Source organism: Heterodontus francisci, chromosome 13, assembly GCF_036365525.1.
Source record: "Heterodontus francisci isolate sHetFra1 chromosome 13, sHetFra1.hap1, whole genome shotgun sequence".
NCBI lineage: Eukaryota > Metazoa > Chordata > Chondrichthyes > Heterodontiformes > Heterodontidae > Heterodontus > Heterodontus francisci.
This window is the reverse complement of record NC_090383.1, coordinates 29,085,810-29,108,530: the sequence shown is the minus strand read 5'-3', so window position 1 is coordinate 29,108,530 and position 22,721 is coordinate 29,085,810. Positions and strand designations below refer to the sequence as shown.

The following is a 22,721-nucleotide window of genomic DNA, read 5'->3' as shown; positions in this document are numbered from 1 at the left end:
GGGGGGGTGCAGGGGAAGGGGGTGCGGGGTGAAGATGGTGCGAGGGGGGGGCGGGCTGGGACGGGGTTGTGAGGGGGTGAGCTGAGAGGGTGGAGCAGGGAAGGGGACGGGGGTGGGGGGGGGGTGGAAGGGGGGTAAAGGGGGGGGGAGGGGGGGTGGAATCTGGAGCAGGTAATAAGCCATTTCCTCAGTGCCCACCATCGACGTCCGGAAAGCTCATCCACGTCCTTCGGGAGGTGAAGCATCATTTGGCAGACTTAGAGGTGATTACATTTGCTAAGGGTTTTTTTTTTTGCAGTGGTTTAAATAAAGGCATGCAGCATTGCCGACAGTGCGCTGCAGATGCTCTCCGAGCCATCTCCCGCGGGCGCTTTGAAGTTGCGGCCGGGGGGGCCGTTCGTGGATGTTTTGGGTGTTCGGGGCACCTTTTCACAGGACTTCTCTCGGGTCCCGCAGCTCCTTCTTCACCTCAATGGACTTACCGCATGCCGTGGCTGCAGACACTCTGGACTGTGAAGACAGCAGGATCGGAGATTAAAGTATCGGCAGCTGTTCTCGTCAAGATTTGAAATAAGCAACTGTATTGCTTGCTATCAGGTGTCAGAACACTTGTGGCCAGAAGCAATGACAGTAGTTCATATTGTTGGAAGCTCTCTGCTGACAAATCTTTAATCGACATGTTTATCACCTCAAGGCCAGATTTCTTCACTGCTCTGCTTGCCAGCCTCCCATTTGAATCCTCTATAAACTTTCAGATTCTCATCCTCACTTTCAAATCCCTCCATGGTCTTCCCTCTCCATAACTCTCTGATGTTCCCCAACGATACGTCCCTGTGCCCACTCACCACCTCACTGGAACTGATCTACTTCTTGTTCTCCACTCTACCATCATTTGGATTTCCCACCCTGAGCATCTCTGCCTTGTCACTGCCCTATAGATTCAGAAACTTACAAAACTAGCTCTTGAGCAGAGTTTTTGTTGCCAGTTGTGGCAATATTTTGAAATAAATGCAACATAATTCTGTCACTGATTAGCAACTAGGTTTTATATTCAAATGTCATTTAAATGTTAGACCCCATTAATTGTTCAGGCAAGGTACTGATGAAAATAGTACCTGCAAAAATACAGAGCTCGGGCAGAAGAGAATGCAGCAGAGGGAGCTGCTAACAAAGTAAACTGGGAACAGAGTTAATACTTTTAGAATGGGAATTTGGTGAGATGTTAATTTGGTGCGGAAGATGAAGGAAGTGCTATGTAAGTTAACCAAGGCTGAAAAGCAAAGCGTTCAATTATTTATTCTTCCTTTAACACTGGCAAATTAAGCGGTTGATTAAATTTAAAAAAATAAAAATTAATAAATAAGAAGCAAGGGAATAAAACCTAACTAGCAGCTTTCAATAAGTGATAAAAAGTAAATATATTAAAAAATAAATTAAAATTGACAGCAATTATAGAAAGAAATAGGATAATTAAACTAAATGCAATAAAAGTACCTAAAAGAAAGAAAATCAAATTTCTCTGATTGTCAACATGTAGTATTAAAGGTGAATTAGTTACCTCTGAAACTATATTAATTGTGTTTAATCATATACAGGGGAAGGGTGTTAACTAAGGTCTGATTTGAGCATATATAAGGAGACACTTACTGAAACTGGGTGAAGATTTAAGTGATGAGCTGCATGCATGTTTGTAATCTTTTTACTTTGTAAGATTGAGTAAAGATTGGCTCCAGCATAACCCTTCACCAACAAGCTTTCTGGAGTATAACAACTAGATAGATAAATTACTAATGTACAATAAAAAGAAAAAGAGTTCTGTTCATGAATGCCTGTAGCATAAGAAGCAAAACAAATCTATTAGAAGCAGAAGCTCAGCTTAAAGGGTGTGATCGAGTAGCCATTTCAGAGAACTGGCTACTAATTGGACATGAATGGGAGATAAATATTCCAGGCTATAGGGTCGTTAGAAAGGACTGGGGAATTGGGAAAGGAGGAAGAGTGGCAACAGTGAAAAGAAAGGACTTCAGTAAGTGTGAACAGGAAGTGGAAACTAGGGAACAGCAAAAGGATGCAAGACAATGGTAAAGGTCCTCTACAGTGATGATGTAGTGGGGAAATGTATAAAAATAGAGATCACAGAAGCATGTAGCAGAAACAATGTGGTTATAATGGGAGATGTTAATTTTCACACAGATTGAGAGAAGCAGAATAACTCAAATAATAAAGGCAATTAATTTCTAGAATGTGACTTGCCCACGCCCGTTGAAATTGAGGTGAGCAGGACACAATTTTTGTCAAATTACTTCATTTGACAGGTAGGAATGATGGGCCAAGTGGCTCCTTTGCTCCCCAGGCTGCCTGCGGCCTCGACACACAGTAGGGGCCCCCAGCAGCATTGTTTAATGATCATGCGGTACAGCCAGCCAGCTCTTCTTAAAGACAGACTAAATCTTAAAGGGAAGCAGCTCAAACATATTACTACAATGTAAATTATTGCAAAGTGATAAACAGGGCAGACAGAGGGTTCCAAAGTGATGGATGTGACGCTGGTGGCTTTAGTGGTGCAGGTGGGCAAGAGGAGAGAGGCCATGTTTTGGAAGTACTGAAACACGAAGGAGACATACTGATCTGTCAGATACATGCCCTATTTGTGAAGCTCTGGCAGAATGAAGAAATTCCAAGTAACCTTGGAGATGCCATGATGATCATAATCTTCAAGAAAGGAGACAAGTTGAACTGTAGCAACTACAGGAGCATAACATTGCTCTCAACTGTTGGAAATGTCCTAGCCAAGATACTTCTTAATCTCCTCTCGCCAATTGCAGAGGAGGTTCTTCCAGACTCCCAGTGTGGCTTCTGACCCACCAGAGGAACAACCGACAGGATCTTCACAGCACTCCAACTTCAGGAAAAGTGCAGAGAGCAGAACATCCCTTTGTACATGGATTTCTTCTATTTCACAAAGGCCTTTGTGCACTGAATCGAATTGCCCTTTAGAAAGTGTTACAGTGATATGCATGCCCCTCTAAGTTCACAAACATCATCTGTCTCCTATATGACAATATGCAAATAACAGTACTATGCAATGGCTCCACTACAAACCCTTTCCTGTCAAAACAGGCGTCAACTTGGGGTATGTCATCACACCAACACTATTCTCAATCTTCCTTGCAGCAATGCTGCAGTTTACTGACCAGTTCCCCCCCAGGTGTGGTAATGACATTGCACTGATGGTAAACACCTTAATCTCAACCAGCTGAAGGCCAAAACCAAGACAACACCACTTCTGTAATAGAACTACAGTGTGCTGATGACACACTAGTTAGTGCTCACTCTGAAGAAGAACTGCAACAAATAGTTGACATATTCACCAAAGCCTATGAGAGCATAGGACTTGCCCTGAACACCAGGAAGACCAGAGTCCTCTACCAACCCACACCAAATGTATCAAATCCAACGTCTTCAATTGAGATTCATGGTGAAGTGTTGGAAAATGTCCCTCATTTCCCATATCTTAGAAGCTATCTATTGCAAAAAGCTGACATTAAGAGGTGCACACCAAATCCACCAGTCTATGGTAAATTACGTACTCATGTTTTCGAGAGTTGTGCTATCAGACCCAACATTAAACTCAAAGTCTATTGGGCAGTGGTTCCCGCACCCCCCCACCCACTTTGCTTCTGTATGGTGCTGAAGCTTGGACAACTTATAGACGGAATATCAAGACCCTAGAACAACATCATCAACGCTGTCTTAGAAGGATTTTTTGAATCAAGTGGGAGGACAAAAGTACAAACATGAGCATCCTCCAAGACACAGATATGCCAAGTATAGACGCCATGATAATCACACATCAGCTGAGCTATACGGGACATGTCGTCAGAATGCCCAAACAAGTGCTGCACTCAGAGCTATGCCAGGGAGTCTGTTCACATGGGAGCCAAAGGAAACATTTCAAAGTCTCAAAGCCTCCTTGAAGGTTTTCTCTATTAACATCAACATATAGGAAGCAGATGCCCAATTGTGACCAAAATGGTGTCGAGACCTTTCAATCAACAAGAGAAGCCACTGAGAGAGACAGAAAGAGAGGGCAACTGCCCAACAATCTACCATCTCCTCTACCAGCAAACAACCAATGTCCTCACTGTGGGAGAGCCTGCAAGGCTAAGATAGGGCTCATAAGCCATCTGTGAACCCCCAGCCAACACTGACATCTCACTTCCAGCCAGCCATCCGCAAAAAAGAATCATCCTCGACATGGGGGATTGTCAATAATGATGATGCAGGTGGGCAGGAGGAAAGAAACCATGATTCCATGGGGGATCAGGAAGCCCTCAAGGACCACCCTCAGAAGCGAGTAGGAGCAGGTGGCCAGAGTGGTCAACTCCCAGATTCTGGACAACAGTGCTACAAGAAGTAGGGAACAAAGACGCCTGCATCTCCTGAGAACTATGGAGGAGGTTGTTGTCTGCGTCATGGGGCCTGTAAGATCCGATGTTGCTGAGAACATTAGGATGACTGTGTGTTCCTGCCTTACATCCCTTCTCAACTCCCAACACACCTTCATCCTGCTATCTGGTATGAAGAGCAAGCTGCTGATGGTGTGACCATAAACCTCTTGATTCCCACCCCACTCCTGCTTCTCTCACACAAATCTTCCCTCTGAGTTCTTGTTTTCAGACACCCAAGAACTGCTGCCTTCCCAGAAACAGGAGAGCCCCAGATAGAAGAAAGAGAGCAACAGTCCAGCAATAATGCTCCATCACTTGATCTGATACCCACAGCTACCAACTCATGTACCTTGAAGGTTAGTATAGAGTTGGGATCAGCATGTGGTGAGTCATCTGGGAACAAGTAGCCTACAGCCAGGCCAGGGTAAAGGATGGTTCATGTGCCAGCCCAGTAGAGGGCTGCAGTGGACTCAGGAGAGTGCTGATTGGCATGCACACTGGAGATGCTGGGTGTATTGGCTGGCCTATCAGACAGCCTCCTGTCACTGTCGAGGAGCATGGACTCCAACATACTGACTCCAACTTGACAGAGGGCGTAGCGTGGAACTTGCCCTCTCCACAGCCTCCGCTTCATTTCTCTGTCATTCTGCAGACTCAGAGGCACTGCCATGGCTGCCCCTTACTTGTTGCAGCCTTTGTCGAGACAGGTCACCTACAACTCTGCTGCCCCCTGTGAGGATGTGGCAATACTCTCTGGAAAATCCAGGAACTCACCAGACCGCCAAGTACTTACAGACACTTTATAATGAAAAAAGTTTTTAAAAAATTACTTTACCTACAATTATGATGCCTGGCCCTTTAAATAACACATGATGCAAGGTCCATCTTGCAGCTTCACACTTGTTTTTTCTTGACAACAAGTTTGTTGCCTGCACGTTCATTCTCCAAAATTTGGGATCTTGGTGTCACATCAGCTGGTTGGGCTTTGTAACGTCAGGTTAGCGCCGTATCTACGTTTTCCATGCACACAGAGGACGCACCTTCGTGCACTCTTATTCTCAAACAACGGTGTAGGCTGTGCAGAAAGCTGCTGGCAGCATGGGCTACACATGAAAAGCGGTACAACTCTATGCATCAAATTTGTACCCATAATATCCTAGAACCAATAAGACCATACTAGATTTAGTCTTGAGTAATGAGCCAGAATTACTTTACAATCCGACTATAAGCAATTACTGATGATAATATAATTGAATTTAATATTAGGTTTGAACAGAAGAAGCAAGAGTCACAGACCAAGGTTTTAAATTTAAATTGGACAACCTTTGAAGGAATGGAAAATAGTATTGCTGAAGATAAAGACATGTTGTCGAAGTTTTCGTCTTGCACTCATCAGGAAAATCTGCAAGAATACCAATGTAAGGAAAAGCAACAACTTTATACTGTATGAGAAGAGAGTGCTGATTGGTTGGCAAGTGAACTCAGATTGGTAGAGGCGTTGCCATGGAGAATAGACCAGTTTATGGTGACTGACAGTTAACTGTCAAGCTTTGTTTGAAATTTAAAACAGGCAGCTTGACTCTGATTTGTCGAGGTATTGCCCTGAAGAATGAACCAGCGAATGGCTGTCACTTATTTTGTTAAGCTGAAAATGACAACCTCAGGCCCGTTCATAAGTTTGCGCGACATACAGAGAGAAATGATGTGATCAGGGTAGCCATTGTCATGCAGGATGCCTTTGATTCGCTTTTATTTCAGCATCAAGCTTGCATGGTGAGGTATAATGTTTGTTGCTTTCCCTTACATTGGTATTCTTGCAGTTGTCCTGATGAGTGCAAGATGAAAAGCTTCGACAACATGTCTCTATTTTCAGCAATACTCAAGTTCTGTACTACTGAATGGAAAATAAATTGACCACAGTAAACTGGGCAGAACTGTGAGCAGATAAACCTTCAAACCAATATTGGGATGCAATCAAAGAAGAATTTAGTACAATGCAGAAGTGGTACATACTCCAAAAAGGCAAAAGTTCCACTTGTACAGTTAAGCAACAATGGTTAACAAATGAGATAAGAGATCGAAATAATATAAAAGCAAAATACTGCGGATGCTGGAAATCTGAAATAAAAACAAGAAATGCTGGAAATACTCAGCAGGTCTGGCAGCATCTGTGGAGAGAGACAGCGGCACAGTGGCACAGTGGTTAGCACCGCAGCCTCACAGCTCCAGGGACCCGGGTTCGATTCCGGGTACTGCCTGTGTGGAGTTTGCAAGTTCTCCCTGTGTCTGCGTGGGTTTTCTCTGGGTGCTCCGGTTTCCTCCCACAAGCCAAAAGATTTGCAGGTTGATAGGTAAATTGGCCATTATAAATTGTCCCTAGTATAGGTAGGTGGTAGGGAAACATAGGGACAGGTGGGGATGTTTGGTAGGAATATGGGATTAATATAGGATTAGTATAAATGGGTGGTTGATGTTCGGCACAGACTCGGTGGGCCGAAGGGCCTGTTTCAGTGCTGTATCTCTAATCTAATCTAATCTAAAGAAGCAGAGTTAACGTTTCAGGTCAGTGACCCTTCTTCAGAACTGTCAAATATTAGAAATGTAAAAGATTTTAAGCAAGTAAAGCGGGGGTGGCGTTACCTCTCATTTGGCCATAAGGCCGATTTCCGGCGCAGTTAGGTGCTGGCCCTCAGAGGTGCTGCCTGTTCTCTTCTGCAAGGCAGCGGCAGGCCCCATTATGGCTGCATTTGCCATTTGTGCTCTGCAGGCAGCTCCCACCTCCTGGTAACGCTCAGTCCACTAATTGGGCACTGAGCTCACCTCCATCCCAATTAGGGCATTTACATTTAAAGATATCATCACATGAGCGACGCAGATGCAGCTTGGAGTCAGGACCCAAAAATTCTCTGGGCGTTGGGTTCTCAACCCCAAATTAAAAATCCAGCCCTATGTATGTCGGCTATTTGGACTTGCAGAATGCATTTGTAAAGGACTCACACAAAAGATTATTGGCAAAAATGAGAATGCACAGAATTAGAGGTAACCCTGTGTTATGGGTTGGTAATTGTTTGGGAAGTAGGAATTGAGATTAGTGGCAAAGGAAATGTATTCTGATTGGCAAGTTATGATATGTAATGGGATACTCCCAGGGAGCTGTAGTTGGGGCATCAACTTTTTCTTATAAATTATTGTGTCTAAGTGACTTTGATGAAGGAATATCAATGTTTGTAGATGGACTATGTTAGGAGGCACAGGAAGTTCTTTAGATAGGAGCAGAAAGTTACAAATTGACATCAACTGATTAAATGAGTGGACAAAACTGTGGTAGATAGAGTTCAGTGCAGGGGAGAGTGAGGTCATCCAGCTGGATTCACAAAAGACAAATTAGAATATTTTTCTTAATGGCGAAAGATTAGGAATTGTGGAAGAGCAAAAGAGTTTGAATGTTGAGGTATAACATCACCTAAGGCTCGTGCACAGGTACCAAACATAATCACAAAAGCTAATTGAATGTTGGCCTTTACATCACAGAGGCTGGATTACCAATTGGAGAGTGCTATGCTCCAGGTGTAGAAAGCCATGGTCAGACTCCACCTGATGCTTTGCATTCAGTGTTGGGCATAGCACCTCAGCAAGAATTTATTGACCTTGGAGGGAGATTCACCAAAATCATACCATAGCTTACGAGGTTAAATTATGAGGACAGCTTGCATAAATGTGGCTTGTATCCCCTTCAGTATGAAAGATTGAGTCATGATTTAATTGAGGTGTTAAAAATTATAAAGGGATTCAATAGAGCAGAAAAAGAAACTATTTCCTTTTGTGGTTGAATCAGAACAAGGGGGCACAATCTTAAACTTAGAATTAAGCCATTCAGGAATCGGGAAGCACCTTTTCACACAAAGAATAGCAGTTATCTGGAATTTTCAAGACTGAGATTGACAGATTTGGATCTAAGATGAGTAAATGGAGTTGAGATATAGATGAGCCAATATCTAAATGAATGGTGGAAGAAGCTTGAGGGGCTGAATGGCCTACACCTAATGTTCCACTTCATAGCAATATTTTGTGCTTTAAATGCTGGTCCAGGAAAATTCAGCATCAACTCTTTGTTAATAAATTAGTCACTGTGTGGCATCTTGCCAATTGTAAATAGGCCCACTGAGTAGCTATGTTAAAGATGAATGGTTACAAACTTCCATTGAAAGGGTATTACTATGAGATCATTTCATTTACTTCATTCATGTCCCTGACTCCTTCACGTGCAGGAAGTGTGTCCAGCTGCAGCTCTTGTTAGACCGCATGACGGCTCTGGAGCTGCGGGTGGACTCACTTTGGTGCATCCGCGATGCTGAGGAGGTCGTGGATAGCATGTTTAGCGAATTGGTCACACCGCAGATTAGGATTGCTGAGGGAGAAAGGGAATGGGTGACCAAAAGGCAGAGAAAGAGCAGGAAGGCAGTGCAGGTGTCCCCTGCGGTCATCTCCCTCCAAAACAGGTATACCGTTTTGGATACTGTTGAGGGAGATGGCTCACCAGAGGAAGGCAACAGTAGCCAGGTTCATGGCACCGTGGCTGGCTCTGCTGTTCGGAAGGGCGGGAAAAAGAGTGGAAGGGCTATAGTCATAGGGGATTCGATTGTAAGGGGAGTAGATAGGGCGGTTCTGTGGTCGAAAACGAGACACCGGAATGGTATGTTGCCTCCCAGGTGCACGGGTCAGGGATGTCTCAGATCGGCTGCAGAACATTCTGAAGGGGGAGGGTGAACAGCCATTTGTCGCTGTGCACATAGGCACCAATGATAAAGGTAAAAAATGGGATGAGGTCCTACAAGCAGAATTTAGGGAGTTAGGAGCCAAGTTAAAAAGTAGGACCTCAGAGGTAGTAATCTCAGGATTGCTACCAGTGCCACGTGATAGTCAGAGTAGAAATGAAAGGATAGTCAGGATGAATGCGTAGCTTGAGAGATGGTGCAGGAGGGAGGGGTTCAAATTTTTGGGACATTGGGACCGGTTCTGGGGGAGGTGGGACTATTACAAATTGGAAGGTCTACACCTGGGCCGGACTGGAACCAATGTCCTTGGGGGTGCTTTTGCTAACGCTGTTGGGGAGGGTTTAAACTAATGTGGCAGGGGGATGGGAACCAAATGAGGAGGTCAGTGGACAGTAAGGAGGTAGTAACTAAAGCCTGTAAGGAACTAGATAATTAAGTCAGTGTGACTAAGGGAAAGAGTAGGCAGGGAGCAGATGATGAACGCAAAGGGACTGGTGGTCTGAGGTGCATTTGTTTTAATGCAAGAAGTGTAGTAGGTAAGGCAGATGAACTTAGGGCTTGGATTAGTACCTGGGAGTATGATGTTATTGCTATTACTGAGACTTGGTTGAGGGAAGGGCATGATTGGCAACTAAATATCCCAGGATATCGATGCTTCAAGCGGGATAGAGAGGGAGGTAAAAGGGGTGGAGGAGTTGTATTACAGGTCAAAGAGGATATCACAGCTGTGCTGAAGGAGGGCACTATGGAGGACTCGAGCAGTGAGGCAATATAGGCAGAACTCAGAAATAGGAAGGGTGTGGTAACAATGTTGGGGCTGTACTACAGGCCTTCCAACAGCGAGCGTGAGATAGAGGTACAAATATGTAAACAGATTATGGAAAGATGTAGGAGCAACAGGGTGGTGGTGATAGGAGATTTTAATTTTCCCAACATTGACTGGGATTCACTTAGTGTTAGAGGTCTAGATGGAGCAGAATTTGTAAGGAGCATCCAGGAGGGTTTTCTAGAGCAGTATGTAAATAGTCCAACTCGGGAAGGGGCCATACTGGACCTGGTGTTGGGGAATGAGCCCGGCCAGGTGGTTGAAGTTTCAGTAGGGGACTACTTTGGGAATAGTGATCACAATTCCGTAAGTTTTAGAATACTCATGGACAAAGACGAGAGTGGTCCTAAAGGAAGAGTGCTAAATTGGGGGAAGGCCAACTATACCAAAATTCGGCAGGAGCTGGGGAATGTAGATTGGGAGCAGCTGTTTGAAGGTAAATCCACATTTGATATGTGGGAGGCTTTTAAAGAGAGGTTGATTAGCGTGCAGGAGAGACATGTTCCTGTGAAAATGAGGGATAGAAATAGCAAGATTAGGGAACCATGGATGACAGGTGAAATTGTGAGACTAGCTAAGAGGAAAAAGGAAGCATACATAAGGTCTAGGAGGCTGAAGAAAGACGAAGCTTTGAAAGAATATCGGGAATGTAGGACCAATCTGAAACGAGGAATTAAGAGGGCTAAAAGGGGTCATGAAATATCTTTAGCAAACAGGGTTAAGGAAAATCCCAAAGCCTTTTATTCATATATAAGGAGCAAGAGGGTAACTAGAGAAAGGATTGGCCCACTCAAGGACAAAGGAGGAAAGTTATGCGTGGAGTCAGAGAAAATGGGTGAGATTCTAAACGAGTACTTTGCATCGGTATTCACCGAGGAGAGGGACATGACGGATGTTGAGGTTAGGGACAGATGTTTGATTACTCTAGGTCAAGTCGGCATAAGGAGGGAGGAAGTGTTGGGTATTCTGAAAGGCATTAAGGTGGACAAGTCCCCAGGTCCGGATGGGATCTATCCCAGGTTACTGAGGGAAGCGAGAGAGGAAAGCATCCTTAATCACGGGTGAGGTCCCGGAGGACTGGAGAATTGCTAATGTCCCCTTGTTTAAGAAGGGTAGCAGGGAAAATCCAGGTAATTGTAGACCGGTGAGCCTGACGTCAGTGGTAGGGAAGCTGCTGGAGAAGATACTGAGGGATAGGATCTATTCCCATTTGGAAGAAAATGGGCTTATCAGTGATAGGCAACATGAAAAAAAAAAAATAGGCAACATGGTTTTGTGCAGGGAAGGTCATGTCTTACCAACTTAATAGAATTCTTTGAGGAAGTGACAAAGTTGATTGATGAGGGAAGGGCTGTAGATGTCATATACATGGACTTCAGTAAGGCGTTTGATAAGGTTCCCCATGGTAGGCTGATGGAGAAAGTGAAGTCGCATGGGGTCCAGGGTGTACTAGCTAGATGGATAAAGAACTGGCTGGGCAACAGGAGACAGAGAGTAGCAGTGGAAGGGAGTTTCTCAAAATGGAGACGTGTGACCAGTGGTGTTCCACAGGGATCCGTGCTGGGACCACTGTTGTTTGTGATATACATAAATGATTTGGAGGAAAGTATAGGTGGTCTGATTAGCAAGTTTGCGGACGACACTAAGCTTGGTGGAGTAGCAGATAGTGAAGGGGACTGTCAGAGAATACAGCAGAATATAGATAGATTGGAGAGTTGGGCAGAGAAATGGCAGATGGAGTTCAATCAGGGCAAATGCGAGGTGATGCATTTTGGAAGATCCAATTCAAGAGTGAACTATAAAGTAAATGGAAAAGTCCTGTGGAAAATTGATGTACAGAGAGATTTGGGTATTCAGGTCCATTGTTCCCTGAAGGTGGCAACGCAGGTCAATAGAGTGGTCAAGAAGGCATACGGCATGCTTTCCTTCATCGGACGGGGTATTGAGTACAAGAGTTGGCAGGTCATGTTACAGTTGTATAAGACTTTGGTTCGGCCACATTTGGAATACTGCGTGCAGTTCTGGTCGCCACATTACCAAAAGGATGTAGATGCTTTGGAGAGGGTGCAGAGGAGGTTCACTGAGATGTTGCCTGGTATGGAGGGCGCTAGCTATGTAGAGAGGTTGAGTAGATTAGGATTATTTTCATTAGAAAGACGGAGGTTGAGGGGGGACCTGACTGAAGTGTACAAAGTCATGAGAGGTATAGACAGGGTGGATAGCAAGAAGCTTTTTCCCCAGAGTGGGGGATTCAATTACTAGGGGTCACGAGTTCAAAGTGAGAGGGAAAAAGTTTAGGGGGGATATGCGTGGAAAGTTCTTTACGCAGAGGGTGGTGGGTGCCTGGAACGCGTTGCCAGCGGAGGTGGTAGACGCGGGCACGATAGCGTCTTTTAAGATGTATCTAGACAGATACATGAATGGGCAGGAAGCAAAGAGATACAGACCCTTAGAAAATAGGCGACATGGTGAGATAGGCTTGGAGGCCCGAAGGGCCTGTTCCTGTGCTGTAATTTTCTTTGTTCTTTGTTTTCTTTGTACTTTAAAATAACATAAGAAAACAGGCATGTGACAAATGTAACTCAAAAACAGCTCATAAAATTAGAGATTTTATTGGTCCTGTTCATCATTTTAAGGTGTCATTGTTTTATTACAGGTGGAGATTGAGAAATTAGACTACCACCATTACCTGCCTTTGTTCTTTGATGGTCTCTGTGATACTATGCACCCATATGACTTCTTTGCACGGCAGGGGATACATGACATGCTGGAACATGGTGGAATGAAGATTCTTCCTGTTATCCCTCAGCTTATCATCCCAATAAAAAGTAAGGTTCTGAATTTTAGAATTTTGCATTTCTGTCTTGTTAAAGGCACAGTATTTTTCCATGTATAGTCAGCAGAATTAGGGAAAAGGCTACTTGGTGTAGCACCTGTGGGGTCTGATCAATACAGATAGACATGCCAGTACAAATCGTAGAGATTCAAAAGTGTTTTCTTCCAATAAAAACACTTTTCATGTAAGGATCTTTCCAATAAATTATACTGAGTTCACATCTGGACCTCCAGCTTTAATAATTGCACTTAAAAAAAAGTGCACACCATTCCCAGACTGAAAAGATGTGACCTCAGACCACTTCCAATTTTGTCATGTTACTGTCCACTAGGTGATACGCAAGAACAGCCTGAGTTAACTTGCACATGCATTGTGCCTCTGTGCATGTCGGGAAAAGTAAGACTTCCACTGTCAATTCCCCCAAATTGTCCTGCTAAGCTCATGAACTCAAAGCCCATGAAATTAAAAGCATAAACCCTAATATTGTCACTCTGGAAAGGTTACAGACTTGCATCATCCATTCTTGTAATATTGCCAGGGGATGAGCAACCTAATGATTTTTGGAGTCAAATCTTGAGGTCCTGAAGCAAAATTATTTTATTTTCATCTTTTTTGTGAGCATGTCCTCACGAGTGGCTCCATTTGTACGCCAAGTTCATCTCTGACCGTAAATAACCAAAACTCATCACTGTCCTTGTAGTTGCCTATGACTATTTTTTTTTTTCTCTCTCTCTGTACATATCTATCTATGCGTCTATTTCTGATTCTCATCTCTAATCCTGTATATCGTTTTCTATCTATGTTTCTCTTGTTTGGTTCTTCTTTATTTCTGTAGATATCTGTGGTTCTGAATCTGTCACTGTGGCTGAAATTCCCTCCGTATCACTCTTTGCTACTTACTTTTCCTATGTATCTGAACCTCTCTCTTCTATGATGACATTTGATCTGCTTTAGGTACCCACTGTGGCCCCTCTGCTCAGTCAAAGCTCACTCCAAAGACTGAAGAGGCCACAGTTGATAGATGTTGACCTTTTCCCTCATCAGGTCAGGAAGATCAGGAGTGTTCTTCCATGCTCCACATGTAGAATCTCAGTCTCTGCTGCTCCAGGCTTCCATTCCCTGAGACCCTGCCAAAAACCCCTCCCCACCACTCACCTTCCAGCTGTAGAGCTCTGATCTTGCACTACTGGTAGTCTGTCAACTGCCTCTTTACACTCATTTCAGGTGGGATGTAAACGAAGCCAAAGAATTAAAATAGCCCAGGCCATAAATTGATACTGACTATTCCCCTTTCCACCCCATGTCTCTCTCTGCTTATGTCTGAACATTTCTATGTCAGTCAGTTAAGAAGAAAGACAACATCATGAGACTATTTCTGCTGCAACAGAGAAAGCTAAAATATTTTTAATTAAGGTATTTAAAATTGTACAGGTTTTGATAGAGTGAATAAAGATGGGCCTAAAAATTGGTTTCAGGTGCGGGGGTTGCAATTCGTGGCTTGCCCCCATTGGTACCACTGGAGGTAGGAAGCACATATATTTGGCGCTGTCATCTCATTTACCTGATAGTACTGTTATGACCAGGTGAGACGAAGGTCTAGTGCTCCCTTTCAGCCTTCACCTGGTCTTACCGTCACAGAGTTTTATTTTTAAACACGCTGTTTTTAGCTCGCTGTTTTTAGCTTGGTGAATCCTTGTTCACCGCTTTCCAATTATAAGGCAAAGAAACTAGCACAAACAGGATTTCTTAGGTTTAAAAAACAAGTTGAAATTTATTAAACTTAAACTCCAATTCAGTTAATGCCTACGGATACATGATGCGCCCACGCTAGCATGCATACGCGATACACACATGCAAGAGACAGAAAAGAGCAGAAGAAAAATAAAGTGGAAAGGTTTGAGGCAATATCTGAAGAGTTGTTGTTACAGTTCTTCGAGTTCACTGTAGAGTCCTTGATTGTAGATTTAGATTAGATTAGATTAGATTAGTGATACAGCACTGAAACAGGCCCTTCGGCCCACCGAGTCTGTGCCGAACATCAACCACCCATTTATACTAATCCCATATTCCCAACAAACATCCCCACCCTGTCCCTATATTTCCCTACCACCTGCCTATACTGGTGACAATTTATAATGGCCAATTTACCTATCAACCTGCAAGTCTTTTGGCTTGTGGGAGGAAACCGGAGCACCCAGAGAAAACCCACGCAGACACAGGGAGAACTTGCAAACTCCACACAGGCAGTACCCGGAATCGAAACCGGGTCCCTGGAGCTGTGAGGCTGCGGTGCTAACCACTGCGCCACTGTGCTTTTCATTGGGGCCCAGTATTCTTCTTAAACCTTGTTCGCTGTTGGAGACTTTTCACTCTTGGGGTTCATGTGTCTTCAGTGGATTTAGAGGCTTGTGAGAAAGAGATGGGAGCAGACAGGAGAGATCTTCTCAGTCCAGGAGCAAACAGACACTCTGCCCAAACTGTTTGTACAAATTCAAAAAACTCAGGTTGCCCAGCAGGTTAGTCATGTGACTAGCTAGTTTGACCATGTCCGTTTGTGTACTCGGCCATCTTAGCAGTCAATCTGGAATGCAAACTCCCCCACCTTCAACGTCAGGTGATCAGAAGTCCATTGTGGGTTGAATGTCAGGGAATGGCTGCTTTGTCCTTCCAAACACTGTCTGTTAATATGAAAATGTCTTTTCCAGCCACAGCTGATCTGTTTAACGAGTCCTTTCTTAACTTCAGTAACAGTTTAAAATCAACGTTCATGACAAAATTAATGTGCCTTGTTCTTGGCAGGGGGGACCAAGCATGACACCTCCACACCCAGCGGAATGAAATGCAATTTGAGAAAAGCACATTTCATTAAAAGGGTCGAGAGAAAAATGAAAGATACAGAAAAACCCATGCATTTTTCTCATTCATTCCCATTCATTCATAAATCCTAAACCTTTTTACAGCCTGTCATTTCTTGGTGCCAGTGCTGCTTTAATTGCCCCCTTTTGGCATCCCAATAAACATGTTCTTTTTTTTTCACAGTTTCTTTTCCATTTGCCCATTTCCATGGCTGCCTAGGAGCTTTATTCCTGCTGAGGTAATTTTTTTTCAAAAAAGAGTCAGTAGTGCGCGGGTTTATCCTGAACTTTCCTTCAGTGCTTTGCTGAGTCATGCAAGGGCTTTTGACTTTAGGGGGATGGGTGGTTCGCTTTTTTTCTGACTGTGGGGGAGGATTCTTTGTTAATCTCCCCTTTGTCCGAGAGGACACCCTGCTTGCAGGTATTTGTGCAGACTCTACTGTATACCCCTGTGGCACTTTGACTAGGTGAGGCATCGACCTCACAGTTTCTCTGCCCCCTGGAGGTCTTTCTTGGGCTCTGCAGGTTCCTGTAAATGCTGTTAGCAACTCTGGTTGGATGCTTCTAGAGTCTGCATTTACGTAGGAGGATGTGGGGTCTAACTATTCACATTTTTCGGCGTTGGACAGGAGGGGTTTTCATCTGGGATTCCTCCCGGACTTCCTTTAACCTGCCCTTTTGATCACTTTTTCCCTTCTCCCCTTCTCCCTTCCTTTTCCCAGCCTTGTGCCTGCCTGACCCTTTTTGTTCTTGGCGGAGGTCCCTTACAGTTCACTAACCCTCTGCTGGAGATTCCTCCTAACACCGGTACAGGACTTGGGGTGCTGGTTTCACTGTAGGTTGGGGTTTCCCCTCAACCTGGCACATGTGGCAACTCCTGCAGTACTCCACCACATCTTTGTGGAATTTTAGCCAGTCAAACTGCTGTCTTATGCGGGCTTTGGTCTTTCATATACCGGCATGTACAGCCACTGTAGTCTCGTGGGCCCTTCTTAATATTTCTGTCCGGTATCTCTGCAGCACCACTAATTGGTGAACTACTGCCCACTCTTTGCACTCAGGTCTGTGAGGAGAACTCCATTTCCTCATCAGTCACTCATTTTTTAAATAGTTTCAATCAGTGACTCCCTCGGCTTCACTTTTAGACTGGGCAGCCTGTGCTAACTCTCGCAATACTGGGGCGGCATGCTGAGCCTCACCTCGGGAAAATCCATTTAATTCATTCCCTGGGTCTCCTAACTTTCCAAAGAAAGTCTCAGACAGGCAGACCTCGTGGTCATCTGCCTGCAGTGCCAATGCAGTCTCCTCTGGGGGAGCTGGTTTGATTATGGTCTGATCCAATACACATCCAGGGAAACTGCAGGTGTCCATCTCCCGCCACTGCCCTGTCTCTCTGAGCTCCTGCGGTCTTTCTTTCACTACTGGCGGGGGGGCTACTACCTCCATCCCTGCCAGATCATTACCTAGGAGAAGCTCAACCCCATCCACAGACAAACTAGGGACAATCCCTACAGTCACCTATCTCAAAACTAGGTCGCACTCCAGGTGCACCCTATGTACAGATACAGGCGTACATTGCCCTCCAATACCATTCACCACCATTTTGGTGTTCACTGCACTCTCTGGGGGAAAAGTCAGGCCTTTTCCCAGTAAAAGGGATCTAGTGGCCCCTGTGTCCCTGAGAATCACTATGGGCTTGCTTGCCTCACTCAAGGGGTATGCGGTTACTTTCCCTTCAGATACAAAACCCTGATAACCTTCAGGAATCCTATTAAATTTTCCTACACTTGCAGCTGTAAGCTTCCTGGGTCTCACTCTTACTGCAGTTAAAGCCACAACTTGTTCTGCTGTGCTTTCCATCAGGGTCACTTCTTCACTGAGTGGGTGTGTCCTGATTAACCCTACCAGTTTTCCCTTTAGGTTCCAGCAGTCAGCTTTTAAATGCCCTGCTTTATTAGAATGGAAGCACACAGGTCTCTGGGTCTCACTCTTGCTCACAGCACCTTCCTTTTTGGCTAGAGCAGGGCCCCCTGTGCATCCTGCTTTCCTTTCTCTCTCAGGACTGCTTAGGCTGCTGTCACCTTCCCTCTCTTTTCCTTTTCGGATTTGTGGAAGTGACTAGGAAAGGTTTCCCCCCGGGAATCCGACTTATAAATTAAAGCAAATTCATAGGACAGAACGGCCGCTTGCCTGGCTCTCTGGACCTGCTGCTCCTCTACATGGGTCTTTATGGAGAGTGAGAGCGTGTTTCAATTCCTCTAACGGAATTACTTCTCTGAGATTCTCATGGCTGAGCTGTACTTTAACAGCCCTCAGCCAATAGTCAAATGCCAGCTGCTTACTTCTTTCAAACTCCAGATAAGTTTGATTAGCTTGCTTCTTGAGGGTTCTAAACTTTTGGCAATAGGCTTCGGGTACTAATTCATATGCCCCGAGGAAAGCATTTTTGGTCAGTTCATAATTTGATGAACTCTCATCTGGCAACAGGGAATAAACCACATGGACCTTTCTAGTTAGCTTGCTTTGCAATAAAAGAGGCCATGTCTCAGCTGGCCATTTAAACTGCCTTGCCAGTTTCTCAAAGGACACAAAAAGTGCTTCTACATCCTCCTCATTGAATTTTGGAATTAATTAACAATTCTATATTGGCCATGCTTTCACTGGAGTTATTCTGTCGCCCCTAGTTAACTCAAGCCACTTCAGCTCTCTTTCTTCACATTCCTTCTGAAATATTGTTTCTCTCTCCCTCTCCTGCCTTTCATTTTCTTCACATTCTTTCAGGGAAGGCTCTTTCTTTCTCCCTCTCCTGCCTCTCTCTTTCTCTTTGTCTTCTAATTCAAGTTTCCTTTGTTCTAATTGTATCTTTGCTAACAATACCCTATTGGAGTCCGCTTCTCACCCTGTTTCTGCTTCTTCGGATTCAAGGGAAAAATGGTTGGCCACTAGTCTTAGGAGTTCAGACTTCCTAGCCTTGCCATGTACAGTGATCCCACACTGGTCAGTCATTTTTTCTAAGCTCCTCCCAAGTTAGCTCATCCCAAGTTACTTCACACTAGCTTGGGGAGCCACTAGCTTCAGTTGCAGACATGTTAGTATTCAAGCACACGCAACCACAAGAAAACCTGTATAGAAATCTTGCTCTTTTTGATTGGCAACAATTTGGCTTCCCACTCCCAATTTCTCTTGTTTGTCTGTGGGTCAATCCCGGTTGCTAGCACCCAAATTTCTGTTATGACCAGGTGAGAAAGAGGTCTCGGGTTCCCTTTCAGCCTTCACCTGGTCGTACTGTAACAGGGTTTTATTTTTAAACACACTGTGTTTTTGGCTCCCCTTTGGTAAATCCTTGTTAACTGCTTTCCAATTGTAAGGCAAAGAAACCAGCATAAACAGGCTTTCCTAGGTTTAAAGAAGAAAAGTTGAAATTTATTAAAGTTAAACTCTAATTCGGTTAATGCCTATGGAGATACAACACGCCCAGGCTAGCATGCATACGAGATACACACATGCAAGAGACAGAAAACAGCAGTGAAAAATAACGTGGAAATGTCTGAGGCAATATCTGAAGAGTTGTTGTTACAGTTCTTCGAGTTCACTGTAGAGTCCTTGATTGTAGGTAGATCTTGCTTTTCGTTGGGGCCCAGTATTCTTCTTAAACCTTGTTCGCTGTAGGAGACTTTTCTCTCTCGAGGTTCATGTGACTTGAGTGCATTCAGAGGCTTGTGAGAAAGAGATGGGAGCAGACAAGAGAGACACTCTGCCCAAACTGTTTGTACAAATTCAAAAAACTCAGGTTGCCCAGCAGGTTAGTCATGTGACTAGCTGGTTTGACCATGTCTGTTTGTGTATTCGACCATCTTAGCAGTCAACCTGGAATGTGAACTCCCCCACCTTCAACATCTGGTGATCAAAAATCCATTGTGGGTTGAATGTCAGGGAATGGCTGCTTTGTCCTTCCAAACACTGTCTGTTAATATGCAAATATCTTTTCAGCCACAGCTGATCTGTTTACCAAGTCCTTTCTTAACTCCAGTAACAGTTTAAAATCAATGTTCATGACAAAATTAATGTGCCTCGTTCTCGGCAGGTGGGGGCCTAGCATGACAGTACCATTGGACCAAATGGCTCCCACACTGCTAGCTGCTTCAGCGCTCAGCCGGGAGCTGAGTAGCATTATGCTGAGAGCACACCGGACAGCTAGCCTTCTGTTCTTAACGATAGTCTATCCCTCTTAAAGGGAAGCTGTACCAAATTACAGGAGGCTGCTGAATACTATTGCTGCAATTCTAAACAAGGAAAATGGAACACCAGGGCAAAGAGAGTGCTCCAGGATTACAGATGCAGAGTTGGAGGCATTAGTGGTGGAGGTGACCAGGAGGAGAGGTACCTTAGTTCCATGGGGCAGCCAGAAGGCCCTCAAGGACACCAAATCCTCTGGCCTCCCGGTGTGGATGCAGCAACTCTCCTTGCCAAATCCAAGAGCTCACCACAACATATTCAGAAAAACTCCAGAGTACTTCCAGACACTTTGCAAAAGAAGAAGTTCTTCAAATTCATCTTACTCCAAGTTAGGTGTCTGGCCCTCTAAATAATGCTAGTGGTGGGCCCCTCTTGCAGCATAACGCTTGATCTTTGGTGAGTGATGTACAAATGCATTGAATGAACCTGCTTGTTTCAAATTAGAGCAATGGGCATCACATCAGCCAATTGGATAGCACCAGTTCAGCTACTTCCGGCACTTGCAGGGCTCGCCTGCGCAAGTGCCCTTTTTAAGAGGGTGCGCTGCTTAGGGCATGCCAGAATAAGGGTGCTAGGCTTCCATAACGCTACCTCTAATGTTGCTATAGGTATGAATTTCACACCCAAAAACTGTTCACTGTAGTTGGGGTGTCAATGACAAGGCAGCTTCAATTTAAGATTATGACGAAGAGATTGAGGAGAGAATTTAGGAGAAAAGTCTTTACTTAAGAGAGTTGTTGAGTTGTTGGAGTAGGGAATGTTTCTCCATAACGAGTTGAGGTAGAGACCAATGCAACGTTTAAGGCAATATGGATATTTGAAGCAGAGAAAGTGCAAGGCTCTGGGGGAGAGTGTAGGGGAGTGAATTTAGTTTTGAACTACTTAAGGTCTAACTGTCTCCCTTCCTTTACATGTCCGAGAACATCAACAACAACAACTTGAATTTATATAGTACTTTTACCATGGCAAAACTTCCAAGGATACTTCACAGGAGCTTTAATCAGAGTTTGACACCAAGCTACATCAGAAGATATTAGGACAGATAACCAAAAACTTAGTCTAAGACATAGGTTTTGAAGAGTGACTTAAAGGAGGATAGAGAAGTGCAGAGGTTTAGAGAGTGAATTCCAGAGCTTAGGGCTTAGGCAACTGAAGGCATGGCCACCAGTGGTGGAGCAACTAAAAATGCGAAACTGGAAGAGGCCAGAATTAGAGGAGTGCAGAGATCTTCAAGGACTGTGGGGCTGGCTGAGGTTACAGTGGTAGGGAGGGGTGAGGCCTTGGAGGGACTTGAAAACAAGGATAAAAATTTTAAATTTGAGCCAATGTAGATCAGCAAACACAAGAGTGATGGGTGAACAAGTTAGGATATGGGTAGCAGAGTTTTGGATGAGTTGATGTTTATGGAGGGTGGATGATGGGTGGCCAGCCAGGAGAACATTGGGATAGTCAAGTCTAGAGATAATAAAGGCATTGTTGAGGATTTTAGCAGCAGATGAGCTGAGGCAGGAACGGAAATGGCCAACATTACGGAGATAGAAGTAGCTGGTCTTGGTGATGGAGTAGATTTGAGGTCAGATAGGATGCCGTGGTTGCGAATTTCACTCTCTCTCTCTTTCCCACGTCTGAATTTATTTCTCCCTCTTTCTCCCTCATGTGTCTGAACTTGGCCTTCTCTCTCTATCTTCCTTTCTCTTTAACCTCCCTTCCCTTGTGTGTGAACATAATTCTCTGTTTACTTCGCTGAAATTCTGTGAGAATGCAACTGAACTCTAACTGCAACTCTCAAGGGAAACCACTGGAACTGCTAGGAATACATTCAGTCTCCATCATTTCTGGGAGTTTCCAGTAGCCTCATAAGAAGGGAAACCTCCATCCACCCCTTACAAGGTAAGTGATGGCTGGAGGCCATGGTCGGGCAGTACTCAGCCTAGGCTGGAACCCAGCATATCAGTGCAGGCCGATGAGCCTGGAAGTGAAAGTGGACTGACCTACACAATGCCATTTATGTAACCTACCAGGTAAGTGGGCTGAGCCTGCAACGATAGGAAAGTTATGTTTGCTTACATTTTTCCAGTTTGATCCCCCTTACACAGGGTGCCAAAGGGAACATGGTGGTGTCAAGGACACCTGGAAAAATCCCTCCCCCTACAGGTGGATGAATGCCAAGGTTTCCATAAGCATGAGGCAGAGATTTGCCTGCAGACTTTCACCTTCTTGCGCCATATTAATTAGGTACCCACCCACTGACCTCATAAGCTCCATTAAGATCAATGCTGGAGGGCAGAAATAGGCATGATCCTGGTGTTACCACTTGGAATGTGTCCCAAGGAACTTTAAGACCTATGGATCTGTCATTCAGCCTGTTATGATTTTTTTTCTTGCTTTTGATGTTCATTCCTGATGATTCGTTCATCAACAGTCACCTCCCCGGTCCACCACTTGGATTCTTTCACTTAATTTATTTTCTAATTCCCCTTCTTATTCTCTGCCTCCAAACTCTATTTTTCCCCCCGCCCTTGCTTCTTGTCTCTTCACCCTTATTTTCTTTTCTTGCCCTCACCTCAATTTCACCTTCGCTTCTCTTCACTTTCCCTCTTCCTCTTTCACTTTCGTCATCTCCTGACCCTTTCCATCTCTTCTTCTCCCCTTACCGTCAGTGCTTTCCTTATTTTCTTTCTCATTCCCCCCTTTCTTCTTCCCTTTACTACTGCCGAAATTACCCTCACCTCACCCACTCTC

At 44.5% G+C, this 22,721-nt stretch overlaps 1 protein-coding gene across 2 annotated transcripts in view; it reads left to right on the top strand.

Moving 5' to 3' along the window:
- LOC137376313 (parkin coregulated gene protein homolog) overlaps nucleotides 1-22,721 on the top strand; it is a 415,075-nt gene that overhangs the window by 219,475 nt on the left and 172,879 nt on the right. For both annotated transcript variants that reach the window (XM_068044611.1, XM_068044610.1), the window contains one exon: nucleotides 12,709-12,880. In XM_068044611.1, the coding sequence (XP_067900712.1) occupies nucleotides 12,709-12,880 (172 nt within the window). The remainder of the gene's footprint in view (nucleotides 1-12,708; nucleotides 12,881-22,721) is intronic.